The sequence below is a fragment of the Glycine soja genome, chromosome 8, assembly GCF_004193775.1.
Source record: "Glycine soja cultivar W05 chromosome 8, ASM419377v2, whole genome shotgun sequence".
NCBI classification, from domain to species: domain Eukaryota; kingdom Viridiplantae; phylum Streptophyta; class Magnoliopsida; order Fabales; family Fabaceae; genus Glycine; species Glycine soja.
This window is the reverse complement of record NC_041009.1, coordinates 46,262,663-46,281,899: the sequence shown is the minus strand read 5'-3', so window position 1 is coordinate 46,281,899 and position 19,237 is coordinate 46,262,663. Positions and strand designations below refer to the sequence as shown.

Below are 19,237 nucleotides of genomic sequence, written 5' to 3'. Positions count from 1 at the left end.
TAAATAAATGTTGATAAATATTTGTGTTTTAATTTAAAATTTATAAATATATTAATTCTATTTTATAAAATAAAATATTTATTTTAGATTTTCTTAAGATTTTGTTTTAATGAGTCAAACTAGTTTGTTATATTTGTTGTGACAACTGTAGGTTGGTTTTCCAACGGTCATATTTCTAACGGTCATATTTTGTTGTTGCAAAATGCCTATATATATCTCTTTCCTCTCTTCTAGAAATGACAGACTGAGAGCTCTGGTTTCTTTCTGCCAACAATTTATCTCTTTCTTTTCCTATACAAAACTTAATTTTTGTGAGAGCAAGAGCATTGGTGTTCATAAGGTTCGGGGATCCTTTCGCTGCACACGATCGGAACCAACGGGTTGTCGTATCTTGGGAGAGGAGCGCAATCAGAATTTCTTACCCGTGCAGTGGGGGCGTTTTCTCTCTAAGGATAGCGTTTACGCGCTTCAACCCAGGCTATATCTTTCTTCCCTTAATTTTTCTTTCTTGTGCTTATTGTATGTTATAATGAATTATTCGTGCGTTGTCAATTAAATTTAATTTGCTACTGCTATTTCGTTATTTAATTCAAGACTGTGCATCTTCTTCATATTTATTTTCCTTCATTTTGGTTTTATTTTTCCAACAGTCTTAGAGAGAAAAAGGTTTTATTTTTTCACTTTCTTCTTGCATAGTCTTTTTGCAGTAGCATCCTATTTTATCAAAATGTCCGCCATGGATATGATTAAGTCCCTTTCCAGTAAGCCTGAAAAATTTACGGGTGAAAATTTTTTCTGTTGGCAACAACAAATGAAATTCTGGCTTACTGAATTGGATTTATACTCTGTGATTTCTAAAAGAGAAATAAAAACTTCAACTTCCTCTACTGATATAGTTCAAACTGATGCAACCATTAAGCATGATGTTTCTGATAAAGATATTTTATGTCATGGACGCATTTTAAGTGCTTTGGCTGATAACATATATAAGATTTTTTGTCATACCAAAACTTCTGTTGAGTTATGGGAAGCACTTGAATTGAAATATGGATCTGCTGAAAAAGGTTTAAGTCGTTACTCTTGTGAAAAAATGATTGAGTTTCAAATGATTGATGGAAAATCTATTTCAGATCAGATCCATGAATTTGAAAACATTGTTTATGACATGAAATTGAAAGGAATTGTTTTGCCTGACATTATGCTTGTGGCTTTCATGATATCAAAATTGCCTCCTTCGTGGACTGATTTTGCTCGAAGCTTGAAACATAAACATGAAAGTTTTACCTTTGATGATTTGCTTGTCTGTCTTCGCATTGAGGATAAACATCGTTCATCTCAAAAACACTTGCAAAAATCTGATTCTCACTCTAAGGCCTATCTTGTTGAGAGCTCTAGCAAACCTTTCTCTAAGTCCTTCAAAAGGCATGGGTTTAACAAAAATAAATTTGGTAGAAAGCCTTCATTTTCTAAAAATAAGAACAATGCTTTTAATAACAACAATAAGCCTAAGGATAAAAATTCGGGGAATGAAATTTTTTGTTTTGTTTGTGGGCGAGCTAATCATTTGGCTAAGAATTGTTTTCAACGTCATCGCCAGCCCACGTCTTTCCCTAAACCGCAGGCTAATGTTGTTACCACCAGTGCTGTCTCTGATTCCCCATCTGACAGGTACCATGTCACTAGCCCTGAGTTAAATTGTGTTTTTAACTCAAATGATTGGTTCATAGACTCCGGGGCTAATGTTCATGTGTGTGCTGATAAAAAATTATTTTCTTTATATCAGGAATCAAGCACACGTACTGTGAGCATGGGGAATGGGAGTATGGCACATGTGTTAGGAGAAGGTCAAGTGAAGCTAGAGCTATCTTCGGGAAACTTTATTGTTTTAGATGGTGTCTATCATATTTCTGATATTAGGAAAAATTTAATAAGTACCTCTTTGTTAGTCCAACAAGGGTACAAGGTTGTCTTTGAATCCAATAGAGTTGTTATTACGAGACATGGTAATTTTATTGGTAAAGGCTACATTTGTGATGGTTTGTTTAAGTTAAATCTTATGTCTCATTCTATTAATAAAATATCCAATATTTCTTCTTTTGTTGCAAATGTTGAATGTTCTAATATATGGCATGCTAGACTTGGACATGTGAATTTGAATTCTATCAAAAGAATGATGTCTCTTAATCTTATTCCTAAGGCTTCCATTGATTTAAAACAAAAATGTGAAACATGTATTCAAGCAAAACAACCTAGAAAGAGTTTTACTACATGTATTGAAAAAGAAACTAACTTGCTTGAATTGGTTCATAGTGATGTATGTGATAGTAATGATGTGTTAACACGTGGTGGTAAGAGATATTTTATTACTTTTATTGATGATTTCTCCAAATATTGTTATGTGTATTTAGTTAATCACAAAAGTGAATTGTTTGATAAGTTCAAAGTATATAAAACAGAAGTAGAAAATCAATTAGAAAGAAAAATTAAAATTTTACGTTCCGATAGAGGTGGAGAATACACATCTTTAGACATGAGTAATTTTTGTGAAATGCATGGTATTATTCATGAAGTGACACCTCCGTATGCTCCTCAATCTAATGGTATTGCGGAAAGAAAGAATCGTACATTGCTTGATATGGTGAATGCTATGCTTGTAAGTTCTGGTTTACCAAGTAATATGTGGGGTGAAGCTTTGTATTCTGCATGTCATATTCTTAATAGAGTGCCTTATAAAAATTTTGAAAAAACCCCTTATGAGCTATGGAGAAAAGGAGAACCAAACCTGAAATATCTTAAAGTGTGGGGGTGTCTAGCAAAGGTAAACATTCCCATTAATAAGAAAAGGAAAATTGGACCAAAAACTGTTGATTGTGTTTTTGTTGGATACTCTATGCATAGTACTACTTATAGATTTTTGGTAGTTAATTCAGAAGTGTCTGAAATTTCTAATGGTACTATTATGGAATCTAGAGATGCTACTTTCTTTGAAAATATTTTTCCTTTGAAAAATAAATTGTCTAAATCTGTTTGTGATACTTCTTGTTCTAATTTGTCTACTTGTAGTAATACTAATAAGGACATTGTGTTTGAACCTAGGAGGAGTAAAAGATCTAAAAAAGTTAAGGATTTTGGTTCTGAATTTTGCTCTTTTTGCTTGAAGATGATCCTAAAACTTATGGTGAGGCCATGAGGTCTATTGATGCACCTTTTTGGAAAGAAGCTATTATTGATGAAATGAGTTCTCTTAAAAATAATAAAACTTGGTTTCTTACTGATCTTCCCCCTGGTTGTAAAAGTATAGGTTGTAAGTGGGTTTTTCGAAAGAAATTAAGAACTGATGGATCTATAGAAAAATTTAAGGCAAGGCTTGTTGTGATTGGGTGTAAACAAATAGAAGGTGTAGATTTCTTTGATACATATTCTCCTGTTTCTAAAGTTACTACCATTAGGGTCTTAATTGCACTTGCTTGTGTTTTTAATTTAGAAATTCATCAAATGGATGTAAAAACTGCCTTTTTAAATGGTGAATTAGAAGAAGAAATTTATATGAACCAACCTGAAGGCTTTGTAGAACAGGGGAAGGAAAAGAAAGTTTGCAAACTTGTTAAATCTTTATATGGTTTGAAACAAGCTCCAAAACAATGGCACGAAAAATTTGATCAAGTTGTTCTTTCGTATGGTTTTCAAATCAATAATACTGATAAATGTGTGTATGTGAAACAATTTGATGATAATGGATGTGTCATTTTATGTTTGTATGTGGATGACATATTGATATTTGGTAGTAATATGCAATTCATAAATGATGTGAAGTCTTTCTTGTCTAGAAATTTTGATATGAAGGACCTTGGTCCTGTAGATGTGATTTTGGGTATTAAGCTTATAAAGAAAAATGATGGCATGATTTTAACCCAATCACACTATGTTGAAAAGCTGTTGAAGAAGTTTAATTATTTTGATGTGAAACCTGTTTCTACTCCTTATGACTCATCCATCAAGCTAAAGAAAAATTTGGGTAAAGGAATTTCTTCACATAAATATTCTCAAATTATCGGTTCTTTGTTGCATTTGACAAACTTCTCTAGGCCTGACATTGCATATGCAGTTGGTAGATTAGGAAGGTATACTAATAATCCTGATCATTCTCATTGGATTGCATTAGAAAGAGTTTTTAGATACTTAAAAGGAACCATCAATTATGGCATTCATTATACATGTTTTCCTGCAGTAATTGAGGGGTTTAGTGATGCAAATTGGATTTCTGATTCTGATGAAACAAAATCAACAAGTGGTTATGTTTTTACTTTAGCTGGTGGTGCAGTATCATGGAAATCTGCTAAACAAACTATTATTTCACGTTCTACTATGGAAGCAGAAATTATTGCTTTAGATACTGCTACTAGTGAGGCTGAGTTTCTTAAAAATTTGTTATGTGATCTACCATTGTTGAATAAGCCTATACCTCCAATTCCAATGCATTGTGATAGTCAAGTTGCTATATCTAAAGTTACTAGCAAAAATTTTAATGAAAAAAGAAGACACTTAAGAGTGAGACATAAGTCTATCAGAAATTTGATTTCTCATGGTGTCATTTCTCTTGACTTTCTCAGGTCAGAAAATAATATTGCGGATCCGCTTACAAAAGGGTTGACGCGTCAACAAGTACTTGAGTCGTCGAGGGGAATGGGATTAAAGCCCATTATTTAGTTACAACAATGGACACCCGTCTCCGTGTGATTGGTGATCCCATGAATGGAGTTCAACGGGTAACAACGAAATTGTTTGTTGACTAAAGTACACCAAAATGAAATTTGACGGAGCTGTTCCGTTTCTCATTCCTATGACGAGGTGTATTATAAATTGTGGCAATATTAAGGTTGAGGTATTTATATATGTGTATTTTTGATAAAAAAAAAAAACAAAACAAAATACCTCTTAATGAACCCGATGACAATTATTGTAGGGGTGAGGGTCACAACTCACTCTTTGAGGATTCACCTAGTGAGTGTGGTGGTGGGGCCGCCACTGTGAGATATGGGCTAATCTCTAAAGGACACTCACGAAACAAGATACAAGCGCAAGGCCGTGTAACGCGCTACCACTGATTAGAACCTAATTGAACGCCAATATTGTAGGGGTTGTGTACTAAAGTCCGGTTAAAGAATATGTAGTTCAAGACAATCAAGTCACTACATTTTTCTCGGATGGAAGTTCATAAACACTAGGTATAAGGCTCAAACCCGGAAGGTTCCTTATACCGAAATACAATATCACATGCTCTTTCTCTTATGTTTTTATACAAATTATCTTTTAGAAAATATACTTTAAAATTTTAAATTATGTGGGGGAATGTTGATAAATATTTGTGTTTTAATTTAAAATTTATAAATATATTAATTCTATTTTATAAAATAAAATATTTATTTTAGATTTTCTTAAGATTTTGTTTTAATGAGTCAAACTAGTTTGTTATATTTGTTGTGACAACTGTAGGTTGGTTTTCCAACGGTCATATTTCTAACGGTCATATTTTGTTGTTGCAAAATGCCTATATATATCTCTTTCCTCTCTTCTAGAAATGACAGACTGAGAGCTCTGGTTTCTTTCTGCCAACAATTTATCTCTTTCTTTTCCTATACAAAACTTAATTTTTGTGAGAGCAAGAGCATTGGTGTTCATAAGGTTCGGGGATCCTTTCGCTGCACACGATCGGAACCAACGGGTTGTCGTATCTTGGGAGAGGAGCGCAATCAGAATTTCTTACCCGTGCAGTGGGGGCGTTTTCTCTCTAAGGATAGCGTTTACGCGCTTCAACCCAGGCTATATCTTTCTTCCCTTAATTTTTCTTTCTTGTGCTTATTGTATGTTATAATGAATTATTCGTGCGTTGTCAATTAAATTTAATTTGCTACTGCTATTTCGTTATTTAATTCAAGACTGTGCATCTTCTTCATATTTATTTTCCTTCATTTTGGTTTTATTTTTCCAACAATAAACACTGTAAAAACGTATGAATATGGTCAAATGTGTAACAGTATTTTGCCGTAAAAGTCTTTTGAGCTATCCAAACTAGTTTAATTTTAATCCAAACTAATTTAAAAGTTATTCTTGAGATTGAGAGTGATACTATTCATGCTAGCCCTTTTTTTAGACAACCAAAATTTTAACAAAATAACAGTACTTACACAAACATCTTACACTATTCTCACGAAAATTATATTCTTTGTCTCTTTTTATTATGATTAAATGGTTAATTATATTTGTGCATATACTTTAACTTTCGTCTCTCTTCCTCTCCTTTTCTTTTTTATATTTCTCTTTTTTCATCACATAGTTTATTACATTCTTTTCACTTTCTCTCTCTTTTTTCCTATCTATTTTAACATTTTCCAGATAAAAATTGTGATAGAAGCATTACTCATCAGTAAATATTACAACCAAGAACCATTTCCCTATATACAAAACCCTTTTCTTGCTAGTACAAGGGTAAATTCCGGTAGGTGTTGTGTTCAAATTCTGCCTCACTTTAACACTGTTTATACTTTATAATGCTAGTTGAACATTATTGCAATCTAAACATAACGCAAAATAATTATTGAAAGTATAAAATTGTATTGTAATATCTGACCAATTAATGATAATAAAACGTCAGCCTAACAAATTAAATGAAAGATACTTGCAAGCTGCAACTAGTCAAAGTGTATACCAATTAAATGAAAGCTTACAAGTTGGAGAGATCCTGGTGCACACTGACAGTTCTTTAGTCATTTCATTTCAAACCTTCCTTTCATCATTTCAATCTGTTCCTGTGTACCAATTAAATGAAAGCTTACAAGTTGGAGATATCCTTGTGCACAATGAGTTTTTTCATCATTTCAAACTTTTCTTTCATCATTTCAGGCTGTTCCTGTTCTTCTTCAGTAGAGTAAGTTCATATTGTCATGTCCTGTAGCACTCTTGCATTCTGCATGATGTATTCTTTTGTTAATGATATGCACAAAAAGAAAAAATAATAATGTAAAAATGTCAGCTTCTATTTTCCAAAATGAATCCAGATTGGTGCCTCCCACCGCTGCAGCAGTGCAATTCTCTCTTTGCAGAGCACTTTGTTCATCAGGTTTAACTTTAGTCTTCACCAACACCAGCAATAACCGTACACCCCCATTCACACAAAACCCAGTAGATTAATTAATTAATAAAAGGAAAACTCTATTATTTTACTATCCACTCAACCTCACAGAGAACAACAACAAAAAAACACAGAGCATCCAACTTCAACTACTTCCTCATGAATTAAACACCCGTGTATTAGTATTAGTAATAAAAATAAATAAATTAAGCAATTTTCATTTCATCTAGTAATATTTGTTTTTGGTTCAATCCTGGCACCTTTGGCCAGGAGTAATTCTTAAAGGTATGAAAAATTATTTAAGAACTAATTAATCTCTCTCAATAAACGCTTATTCATATACAAGGACCCTGAAAATTGAATTCTTAACAAAGACTTAAGGGATGAAGATTATTTATGAACTATGTTATTTCATATTAATAATTTTATAAAACCAAAAGGTAAGAAAAATAAAAAGGATAAAAAGCATTAAATCCCCTTAAATTTGACTACACCCTAAACTTTTAATATTGCCCCATTAATCTTTAAACATGATCTCTTTCACAAATAAACACAATGAACTTTATATTTATTATGTTTGGTATTAAAAACATTAACTTTTTTTAATAGACACTTTAAACTTTAATTTCATTTTGATTAATTTTTAAAATTTAACATTTTTACGGATAGCTTTTTTTAAAGTTATTTATCATCTTAAATGTTAATCATTCATTTGATCTGTTACAAATCATTTTTTCACATTTAAATATATAGTAAGGAATATGAATTTAGAAAATATATATATAAAAAGGGGAAATAATAACATTGACCAAGAGAGTTTTTATTTGATTTTTTAATTCTAAATTTTATTATATTTTAATATTTGGAAAAGTGATTTATAGAAACAAAACTAATAAATAGTTGAGATTAAACAAATAAACAGATTTTTTTTCTTAGTAATTTACCTCCAATTTAATATAAGAGATTATTTAGGGATCGGATAAATTTTAAGAATTAATTGAGATGAAATTGAAATTTAGGTGTCTATCTACAAAGAGGTAAAGTTTAGGATTGATGAAATGAAATGAAAGCTTATAATGTCTATTAGCAAAAATAGATACATTTTAAAGATCAATTAAGATAAAATTAAATTTTAAGATATCTATTTATAAAAGAAATAAAGTTTAAGGGGCTCAATACTTTTTTTTCCAAATAAAATGTTTTGACTTTAGAATATTCATGACGATGTCTACAGTGGACCATGAAGGTAAGTGATCTTTGGTGGATCACTATTATCAGCCTTCAGATTAATTTAGGTGTATAATTTTATCGTGCACCTTCTCACATCAAATCTCGATCTTCCTTCCTTCTTCTCCGTACTCTCCCTCCCGCTGTCTTCCACGACCACTCTCCGACAAGCGCTGCCGTCACCGGTGATCTCTTCGGCGCCGACAACGTAACCCCCCGCGAGCTCTTCAAGCCACCACAAAGATCAGTCGGGAACCACCGCACCACTACCAAGCTCCGCCACCACCATCACGAGATCTACCAGAACCCACCACAAGATTTGTCGGAACACACCGCACCGCCAGATCTTCTTCACTAGCCACGCGAACCGCCAACGCAGGTATGTTTCCAAGAAGAGCACCGTTAAAACCCATGGCGGTTGACGGTGACGCCGACGAAGGTCCGTGCGGCGGACGATTCGTCAAAGAGCATTGCACCTCTCAAATTCTTCCCCGATGATCCTCTTTCCCTCAATCTCATCATTGTTGTTATTTATTTTAGCTTTTCAATTTCTTTTTGCTTTCAAATTTTGATCCATTCTTATCGCCGATGTTGATTGTGATTACGGTTGTTTTAATTTCAGTAGTTTGATTCGTTCGATTTTGAATTCTATGGTCGCGCTTTGTTGTTTGAGAAGGAGGGAAAAAAAAAAGGAGGGAGGGAAGGTGTTTTCGCTCTATCGCCGGAAGTTGCCTCCGACAACAATGACCGGCGGCGAATTATTTTGTGGCGGCAGAACAGACGGGGAGGGTGGTTTGAGAGAGAAAGAAGAAATGAAGAGGGTAAGATAGAGAAAGAAGGAAAAATAATCTAGTGTAGTAGGTGTATCACATGGTTGTGTGGGTGAGATGAATCCTATGGTCGATAAACGTGGTCCACAACAAATCACTTGTAAAAGTGGACACGCTAGTCTTGGTCAGAATTCATTGGTTTCTTGCTCATCCAGGATACAATACAACAAACCAAGAACACAATGTTAAGCATTCTAATCCAAGGTGTTAAAGAAACCAAAAGAAAATGTGTGGATATTGTAGAACACAAATTTGGAAAAGGCTCCAATTGATAATGATTACAACCTTAACTTATAATAATAGAATTTTTTATTTATTAAGATCTATAAAAAAAAATGAGGGTGATTAATCCCGAGATGAAGCAACAGAAGCAAACAAAAAAACAATTTGCCACAGACTCTGCTGATGCTAAAGCTAGAGTGAGATGAAGAAGAGGGGTGTAGTTTAGTGATATTGAAGAAGGTGGTATCTAGAAAAAGAAGCTCTGGTCTACAGTGAAAAGAGACTGAGGATGATGAGTTTATACTTTTTGTCCTGTTAAATTGCGAGCGTAAGGGATTTTACCTTTAGTTGGGGAAGCTGAGTCTACAAAATGTACTTGGCCTCCCTAGGGCTCTATTACTTGATAATAAAAGATAAATGTTAAATAGTATTCTTTAAATATTAGTTAATAAATTTTAAAAAAATATTTTCTTCATTTATATATATATATATATATATATATGATATTTAATTAATTAATTCATCAAAATTTAAAAAAATAGTTAATTTAGTTTATTTTAATAAATTTATCTTAAATTTTTAATTTTTTAAAAACTATTCTATTAACTAATATTCTTAAAAAATAAACATCATTTTAAACTTTATTCTTATAAATAAGAACAGAAAAAATAATATTTTTATTTGAATATTTAAAATTGTATTATTCATGATATCTTTTTATGTTCTTACGTGATTTTCATAATAAATTTTTTTTATTTTTTTAATCAATATCCTAAAAATACAAATGCCAGCAACACCTAGATAAAAAATTAAAAGTTTCTTGAAATTTCAGAAAGTCAGTAGTACAAAGTGAATTAAGATATAGCAACATAAAATTCAGAACCATCATTTCATAAGCAAGTATTTCAAGAAACTTAATGAGAGTTGGTTTATTGAGAATTGGGGCAATTGATTTTTAATGTTTAAAACATGACACAAGATTCAACTTACAACACCCCCTCTATCGACCACATTAAATGACACTTATGAAGTTTGAAAGAATTGTCGTCCATGTGATTTTGTACATTTATTGAAGATCTTTTCAATGGAATCTGAAGGGACATCCAAAAGAGAGAGAACCCTGGATGATGCACGTTGGGTAGTAGTTGACATGTCTTCACATTATTGCTATGGCCATTCCAAATGATTCTTTTGCATGGAAACACCACTTTTGCTTTAGGCAAGAGGTCAAACCAATCACTATCTTCACTATGGCCAGGCTAACTAGGATATGGGCACTCTTGTAATTCTAGTTGGGTCTAGAAATTCCATTCCACCATGAGTTAGCATTCTGTACCTCTTGATCATGCTCCTCTGTCTCACTGCACATTTTGGCAGTCTATTATCTCTTATGGTCATTAATTCACCACAACACCGTTATCTCTCTCTCTCTCTCTCTCCTTCAACCCTTCCACTCATCTTTATCCTTTCCACAAACTCATATTTATCCCTTAAATACATTCACCATCAACACTCTTACCTTCAAAGTTGTTATTGCAACACAAAAGTGGAAAGAATGAGAGACACAAAACTACCTGAAGTAGTATTCTTGCTACTCTTCACCTTAATTCTTGCATCTAAATTTACGCAAGGTCATCGTCATGTCACACTCTTCTACATGAATTCTTCATTTCATATGAGTTCCATTCAATTCTCACCTTATTTTCACCTAGTTTCTTCTACTCTCTCTCCTTTTATGATTTTGGATCTTCTTCTCATACTAAAGAATCCTACTTTCACTTCTATGTCATTGTGGAGCTTCTTCAATTAATGGTTTTCTTCATATTGAGTATTCACAGGATTTTAAAGAAAATCACTTTTCTAATTTTGCCAGGTGCTACCATTCATTTGTATTTTTTATTAAACTTTGTAGAGGAACAATCTAGGCTCAGTTTCCCTATGTTGATGAATTTTATTTCCATTAGTTTCTTGAGATTGCATTTTTTGTGTATCCTAAATTTGCCACTCTATTGTTGCAGGAATTAGAACAGAAGAATCGGTATCTCAATCCCCTCAACCCCAAAGAGAACCAAGTTTGGAGGTGAGCCGAACACATGAATCAACAATTTCATTTGAATTTATGGGTAGATTTTTCATTTGCACTTTAACTTTATGCATTGAACATGTGGAATCTCAGGATGGCAATGAGGCATGGAAAATGAGGAATTCTAGGAGACTAATGATTGGATCCACTGCACCAACTTGTACGTACAATGAATGTAGAGGTTGTAAGTATAAATGCAGAGCTGAGCAAGTGCCTGTAGAGGGAAATGACCCAATTAATAGCCCATACCACTACAGATGTGTTTGTCATAGATGATATATGATAGTCCATAATGAATTCTATAGCATAATGTAACTTTTGAGTTCTAGTAGACATGAGTTTATCTCCTGTAAGTCACTGCCAAGAGAACTTCAATTCCTTATTCTAGCTAGCAGTTGTGAGTGCCTGTGCTAAAAGGTGCAAAAATTTTGCATTTGCTATGTTGTCATTCAATTAATAATAAGAAGAAGCCTATTTGCTGTGTTTCATTTTGGTATTTTTACTATTCCCTAAGTTATCACTGGTTGAGTGATTCTCTATATTAACCCTGTGCCATTTTTGCTCCGCATACTGTTAAACTGAATTTTGTTGTTGTATAATGTTAACCTGATGCAGCCAAAGTCATTGTCAAAGTTATTAGAATCTTTGACGTGTCTCAATTGGCTCATTGTGTGTGTAAGGAATGCCATTTAATTTCACGCGTGCACATACTTTCTCACCCCACCATTTTTGTTTTGGAGGAAATCTTGTGTTTAACCTAGTTAAACATAAAATGCTCAAGAAAACGAGTATGGCACTGTTTGGATAATTTTTTTCATAAATGCTTCTTAGAAGAAGAAAATAAGATGATAAAATAAACTAAACTTATCGTATAAGCTAAAATCAACCAACGCACTAGTGACTTTTATAGAAGTTTTTCTCATTTAATTTCTCCGAAAGGTAAGGTATGCAAGCTGAATTTAGCTTATGCAGAAGCTCAACGCATCTTTTTTATTTTCTTTCTCCTATACGTGTTTATGAATAAGTTTATTTAAACATGACCTAAGTAACAAGCACAAACATAGGTAAGTACTTGTTATGTAGGAACCATTGTACACTAACTTATAGGTCAAGATTGAAGCTAAACTTGTAAACATTGTTTTGGTTGATATTTGACATTGCCACTAACTAGTATATAATGCAACCTGCAGCTTATACACAAAATATGGTCAGATATATTACTATAGCAAGCCTATTCCTAGCTTGCTGTGTATGTAATTACCCGTAGAATTTTAAAATGCTCAAGGAGACTATGTAACAAGCACAAGCATAGTTTAATATTCGTTATGCTAAGAAGAACCATTGTACGCAAATTGATGGCCACAAGTGACAATGTGAAAAGCTGTATGTGTAGCCAATTTCAGATTCTCAATATAGAAAAAAAGAGTGAGCTATCGCTGCAAGTTGGCACATGAAAGTGGTCCCAAATATTAAGCATAAGAAACCAAGAGCTCACATGGGTAATTTGTTTGAACTCCATTCAATTGCACAAAGTGGCAAAACTAAATTTGAAAAATGCAGAACATGCATATATGCAGGGAGGTCCCATACACTGTGTAAAAGCAAGCTAGCCCCTTCAGACGTAAATATGTTGTCATGTGCTTGGCTTCATCTTACCAGTTAGTTACACAGAATCAAGAGTACTTTTGACAATCTTCATAATCAGTGTATTCAATCTAATCATTTCACTGCACATTCCTGATATAGATACACAGGCATTTTATTCATTCAAGATATGTTTAAACAAATTGTGTAAATAAATTGCTCTGGCCCCTGATTGATTTTTTTATCCAAATTTTGAACTTACCACAAATGATATATAGCATTTGCTTGCTCATTATGGTAATAAGTAGTATTTCTCAGTGGCCGTATTTGAATAAAAAACTAATTTGGATCGCAGACTTAAAAGTAGTACTTCCAGCTTAAGATAGCCAATAATCTGAAGACTTAGGTAGCATTTGTTAAAATAAGTACAATTGGACGGAAAATTATATATGAATTTTTGCTATATGTTTTGTTATTTAGAAACAGAAATAAGACTGCAAGAATAATACAAATTGAGTTCACTAAAAAGATAGAACCAAAATTCTCAAACAAACAAAATAAAAAAGATAGAACCAAAGACAAAAAGAAAATGTATAACATTCAGAATATGGACATTAAGGCTCTCTTTGGATAGATTTCTTATTAAATCTTATAAGAAAAGACAGTAAAAAGGTAAAATAAACTAGGTCTTTTTCATAAGTTAAAACTAGGTTATGCATAAGTTAAAATTAGCTTTTAGAGAAGTTAAACCAGATAACTTCTAAGTATTTATTGAGAAGTTTATCCAAACATGACCATAAGTGCAAAACATCTCCTAAATTCTCATGCTTATAATTTATCAGAAAACACAATGTGAATGCTAACTATGAGAAGGAAAAGAACAGTGAAATTGGCTGAAAGAGTGTGATATTATTAATGACCCACTATCAGGCATCTGAAATGTGGAAACCATAGCCACGTAACTGAAACTCGTCAGCAAGTGTCAATCGGAGCAGAATGCAAATGTATGTAAGACAATAAAAATTGCTTCGACCAGTCAAAAAAAAAATTCCATCTACATGGTTGGAGAAATGTTAAACCAGCTAAAGTTATAAAAACTAGCTGTCTTGTCACCAAAAAGTAGAATAATGCTGAGATTGTTCATGTCACTGGAAGACACAACCAATGACAAGATAGCTCCTATTATTTTCACCTGATAGAAGCATGCATGGTGTTAATTGTTTTGGCCCTTCTCTTTGTCTCTCTTTAAATCACGAGGATGAGAATCGTGATGAAGAGTGGTTGTGGTGTCATGTGGAAGTGACACAATCCTAAAGGAATAGAATTATTGACTCTGCATGATGATTGATGCATATGTGAACGAAAGGCTGAGATGCTTAAGTTTCTTATAGACCAAGTAAGGTTTTAAATTGCGGTTCATGTTACAATTGCAATTGCTGCAGCAATGTTGTGTGTGGTTTTAGAAGTTTCACAAATACATCTAGATTTCAAATTTTCAATGACGACCCCTTAAGCAGCAACAAGTAACAACCACGAAGGACGATATTAGCATGTCTTGAATTTTATATCTAGAATCTTTGGTTGTATAACAAGGATTTGGAATGCTGGTATCTTGGTCGAGTTATAAATTTGGTTTGATGATAAAATACAATAAAGTGACTCAGTTTTATCAAATTGGTTTGGTGCTGATGATATTGGATTTTCTATGCTAAATAGTAATCATGGGACAGTAACACTAATTTAGAAGGATTAATTGCTCAGTTAACTTGATAAAAATAAATTAAAAATGGTCATAGGCCGAAACCAATGAAAACATTGAAATTAACAACTAATAGGCCCTTCTTAAAAAAAAAAAAAAAACTAACAGGTCAAAATTAGGCCCTAGAACAAACAGGTGCGGCTTAAGGACTTGAGAGGCCTAAAACAAATTTAAGAATGAGATCTTTTATTTACTCATAAAATAGTTTATTGAAAATTATCATTGTTTTATTGAAAATTAATTTTTCGAGTTTTTTGTGATGTAAAATCATCAATTAAATTGTCGTAATTAATTTTATTTAACATTTCTTTTTCAATAGACAATAATGTCAATCTGTTTTTGGCTTTTACTTGATATTGACACACTAGAAAAAAAGAAATGCCAATTGTTCAGGTGAGAAGACAGAGAAGTATGAGAGAGAGTGAGAAAAGAAGACAGAATTTGGATTGAATAGGAAAAGAATAAAGAGAATAGAAATAAAAGAAAAGTTTTTGAGTTTCTTTAGCTATTAACTATTAAATCCCTTTTTTCTAAATAAAGTTATGATATTGGTGAAGAGTTGTTACTCATTAGTTGTTACCTACAGTACTAATAAAAAGATTAACAGATACTTATAATATTTTAATTAAAATTTATTTTTAAATATAATTTTACAATAAATTTTTTTTAGGCATATTAGTACTAAAAAAAATTAGGACATTTTTTTGGGGACCTAAAGTCTTGGGATGCTTGGGCCCTAAGTCCGGCCCCGGAAACAAACAGGATAGTAGGGATGGCAAGTAACATACTCTACAATTGGTAAACGTATTTCTCTTTTCCAATTACTGAATGTACTCCCCAAATTACACTATAAGAACTAAGAAGCTTGCTCCTTACAACATATTATTCACCAATGCAATCTTTTCAGGTGCAGTAATTAATTAGACTTTGTAGAAATAGCTACTTGACGATAAATTATTAGGCAGTCGGACAATCACATGACTCATAGTTCCAATCAATTTTTACATGACACACTTAATGAAATATTATTAATTATTTTTCCATAATCTTAGATAGTCACCTGACGTGGCAATGAGGTCTGGATTCGTGTTAAAGTGGACAAGTTCAACTTTGTTGGAATAATTTTCTAAGAAACTGCCAATGGCGGAAATAGGCCACTGAGCAACACAGGTGCGTGTGAACGCCTTGTTTGTCTCTGTATGGCTTTGCATGGTGAAGTTAACTTCAATGGAATCCATAGGTCAGAAACTCTGTTTTGATTTTCGTTTTAAACGATGGTATATTATGTTAGATGCATGATATGATAGCCTATTTTTATGCATAATTAATGTATTATTTGAGGGAGTATCGCATTTTATCTGTAATCTTGCTCTATATGTTAAATCCTATCAAATTAAAGTATATGTTTTCCGGTCAAAAATAAACATACACACGTAATGGTAAATTATCAGCTCCTGCAGCACATCACACGCGACAAAACAGCTCAAAGAAAATATTGAACAAAACAAGAGGTGCATGTTGTTGGGTGAGAGTAGTGGTGGAAAATTTGTAAGTTATTATGTTGATTAAAAGTAATAAAGCTATTTTGCCAAAGAAAAGAGTTTCCAACCAAATGGTCAGAGCAAGAAAGAAAAAAAAAATGAAGAAAAAAGTATCAATAAGGAAAGGTGCAAAACAAGAAATGTTTGAACAAGTGAAAAATTAAATAGTTATTAAAAAATACGTACGTTTAGCAATTAGATGGGTACATTTAGTAATTGTCGGTACATCAATTATTTCTTCACGTAATAGCAAAGCAACTATGTATTGCTTCTGATTTTAAAATTAGTCACCGTTGTTTTAGGATGATATCCAAACACATACCGAGACAGCATGACAAAAAACTTGAGAAACAGGGAAGAATGTAATCATTAGAAAGCTAATTAAATTATATGGGTTAGATGCATCTTAATTTAGACAAATTGTATTTGGTTTCTAAGTAAGATTCTCTGTATAAATACCATGCAAAGTTCATGTTCATTAATTACATACCACTTAAAATACTTATTTAGACTATCTTTTTCTAACTACAATAATCTGAAGAAAAAAAAAACAGAGTCACTTGAAGGGCAGAAAACATGTTTATTTCAACAGAAAACTTGGCCACAATTTTGGTCAAGTATTGTGGCTCCACTTCGGTTATTTATTATATATTCAATTTTACATACTGTTTTACTTACTTTTTCTTTGCTGTTTTATTACTCTTCATATTTGATTTCCACGTGTTATAGTACTTCTGATTAATTATGATAAATAAAATGCATCCTAATTCATTCTGGTTGCAAAAAAGAGCCAAATGTAGTTTTCCTCGTTAACATGTTTTTGTGTCATGTTGTTTTAGCTCGTTCTGGAATTTATTGAAGTGGGATACATTTCCTTGGTAGTTCTCATGATTTTGAAGTACATTTACTAATTTGTTTTTGTCGTTTGTTAATGATCGAGCTTCTTGTGAAGCTTGACAGATTCTCATATATGGAAGATAATCAAGATATGAGTAATTGCAAATGCCTTTAGAGCTGTCAATAGAGCCAAAAAAAGCTTACGGGTCAAAAAGTTCATAGGGCTAAAAAGCTCATAATACCCTTTGCGTTAGGATCAACCCACGAGCCTAACTTTTTACAAAAATATTTAAGCAATTGTTATTTACACCTCCTAACTTTACTAATATAATTTCCTTTTATATTTTTTTTTCCAAAAATATTCTTTTTTTAACTACTTTATAGAATGTTAAAATCCTGACACATTTTGAAAAATACTTTTCAGAAGTGTAAAAATGATAACATTCCGGAAAATACCTTTTAGAAGTGTTAAAAAATTAACTTATTCCAAAAATTACTTTTGGGATGTATTAAAAATTTTATATTTTGGAAAGTACTTTCAGAAATTCAATTTAAAAAGAAGAAAAAAAATATCAATTGTCTTTAAGTTGTTTTGCGTTCACTTTGCTCAATCTTTTTAAAAGAATTCCGAGGGGGAAAAAATTATGAGACTTTAGAAGATGTAGAAATATGAAACCCATAGATACATGGACAATACAATCACAATAATAACAAATATTATAAGAGTAGTGTTGTGTTTTTCATCAAAATCATGTTTACTCATCTTTCTTCTCATCTTACATATTTTTACTCATCTTTTATTTGTTTCTAGAATTTAACAATCATGGTGTATGGGAAAGAAATAAATCTTGATTTCTTGATTATACATGGACTTGTTATAATATCTGTATAATGCGTAATTAAAAATGTCCATTAAATATGTATACATTAAGAATTTATCAACTCAGGTCAGAAACACATCCACACCCGGAATCTATCAATCCATGCCAGAAACACGTTCACAATATTCATCATGAGCAAATCTATAACCTTGACATCAGAATTTCCAACCTTGCATAAAATGCCAAAGAAAAACTTGGTAAATATATACAGTATATTTTGAAAAGTACTTTCAGGAATCAACAAATTGTCGTTCTTGTATAAGAGGAATAAAGAATTAATATATTAATCTCATTATATTGGCATATTATGCTTTCTCCACTATATTAAAATATATTATCTAATACACCATATCAGAATATTATTTAACCCTCAAAGTTGGCAGTTACAAGATATAAACTATGCCAGACGAAGCTAGAGTGGATTATTAATTAATACAAGTAATCATTTAAAAACGATAAGCTCAAATGATTGTAGATGAGGTAATAGATCAAGTCTTTAATCAAATCTTATGCTTACCCAAAGAAGCATTTGCTAAACAAACATATTTAAAAGAATATTTGGATCTTCTTAGATATATATCAATAAATAATATGAAAAATATGAAGATATGAAACAAAGAGACACAAATTAACTATAGTATAATTTATCAATATTTATGTAGAGTCCATTAATTTAATTTTTGTGTCTTTTTCTCTTGTAATATGGTATTATCATATCTGGTCAACAACAAAAAATATTACATATCTGAAGCATACCACACTATTATTTTTAAATGATTACCATTTTAACCCAAAAATGATTTGAATCACGCCATTAGATTGATTCAATTAAAATTTAAGAATGGTTTGATTGAAAATGAATCAAGCTAGGGACAGATCCAAACTAAATTTAAATTTCTTAAAACATTATATCAAACATTACTATATGTCTATAAGATATGTGTTTTTTCTCTAGTAATAATATACTATTTGTATTTTAATCTTTTAAAATACTTTTTTTAAAAATAGTCCATGTAATAATTCACTTTTTTACTTAGTTGTCATTAATTTCGATTTTAGTCCGTTATAATGACATATTATTTTATGATTTCTAGTTTAGTCCTTTTAAATATTTTTATTTGTATTTTAATTTTTTTTAATATAC

At 31.8% G+C, this 19,237-nt stretch overlaps 1 protein-coding gene across 2 annotated transcripts; it reads left to right on the top strand.

The window, feature by feature from the left end:
* Positions 1-10,570: 10,570 nt before the first annotated feature.
* LOC114423681 (EPIDERMAL PATTERNING FACTOR-like protein 9) lies at positions 10,571-11,979 on the top strand. Of its 2 annotated transcripts, none has more exons than XM_028390522.1 (3): positions 10,571-11,039; positions 11,427-11,488; positions 11,585-11,873. In XM_028390522.1, the coding sequence occupies exons 1-3, from the start codon at positions 10,754-10,756 to the stop codon at positions 11,765-11,767; spliced, it is 531 nt and encodes a 176-aa protein (XP_028246323.1). In that variant the 5' UTR covers positions 10,571-10,753; the 3' UTR covers positions 11,768-11,873. The 2 variants fall into 2 exon arrangements, with proteins under 2 accessions (XP_028246323.1, XP_028246324.1); XM_028390523.1 differs by lacking the exon at positions 10,571-11,039 and adding an exon at positions 11,046-11,281 and having other exon boundaries at positions 11,585-11,979.
* Positions 11,980-19,237: the final 7,258 nt, after the last annotated feature.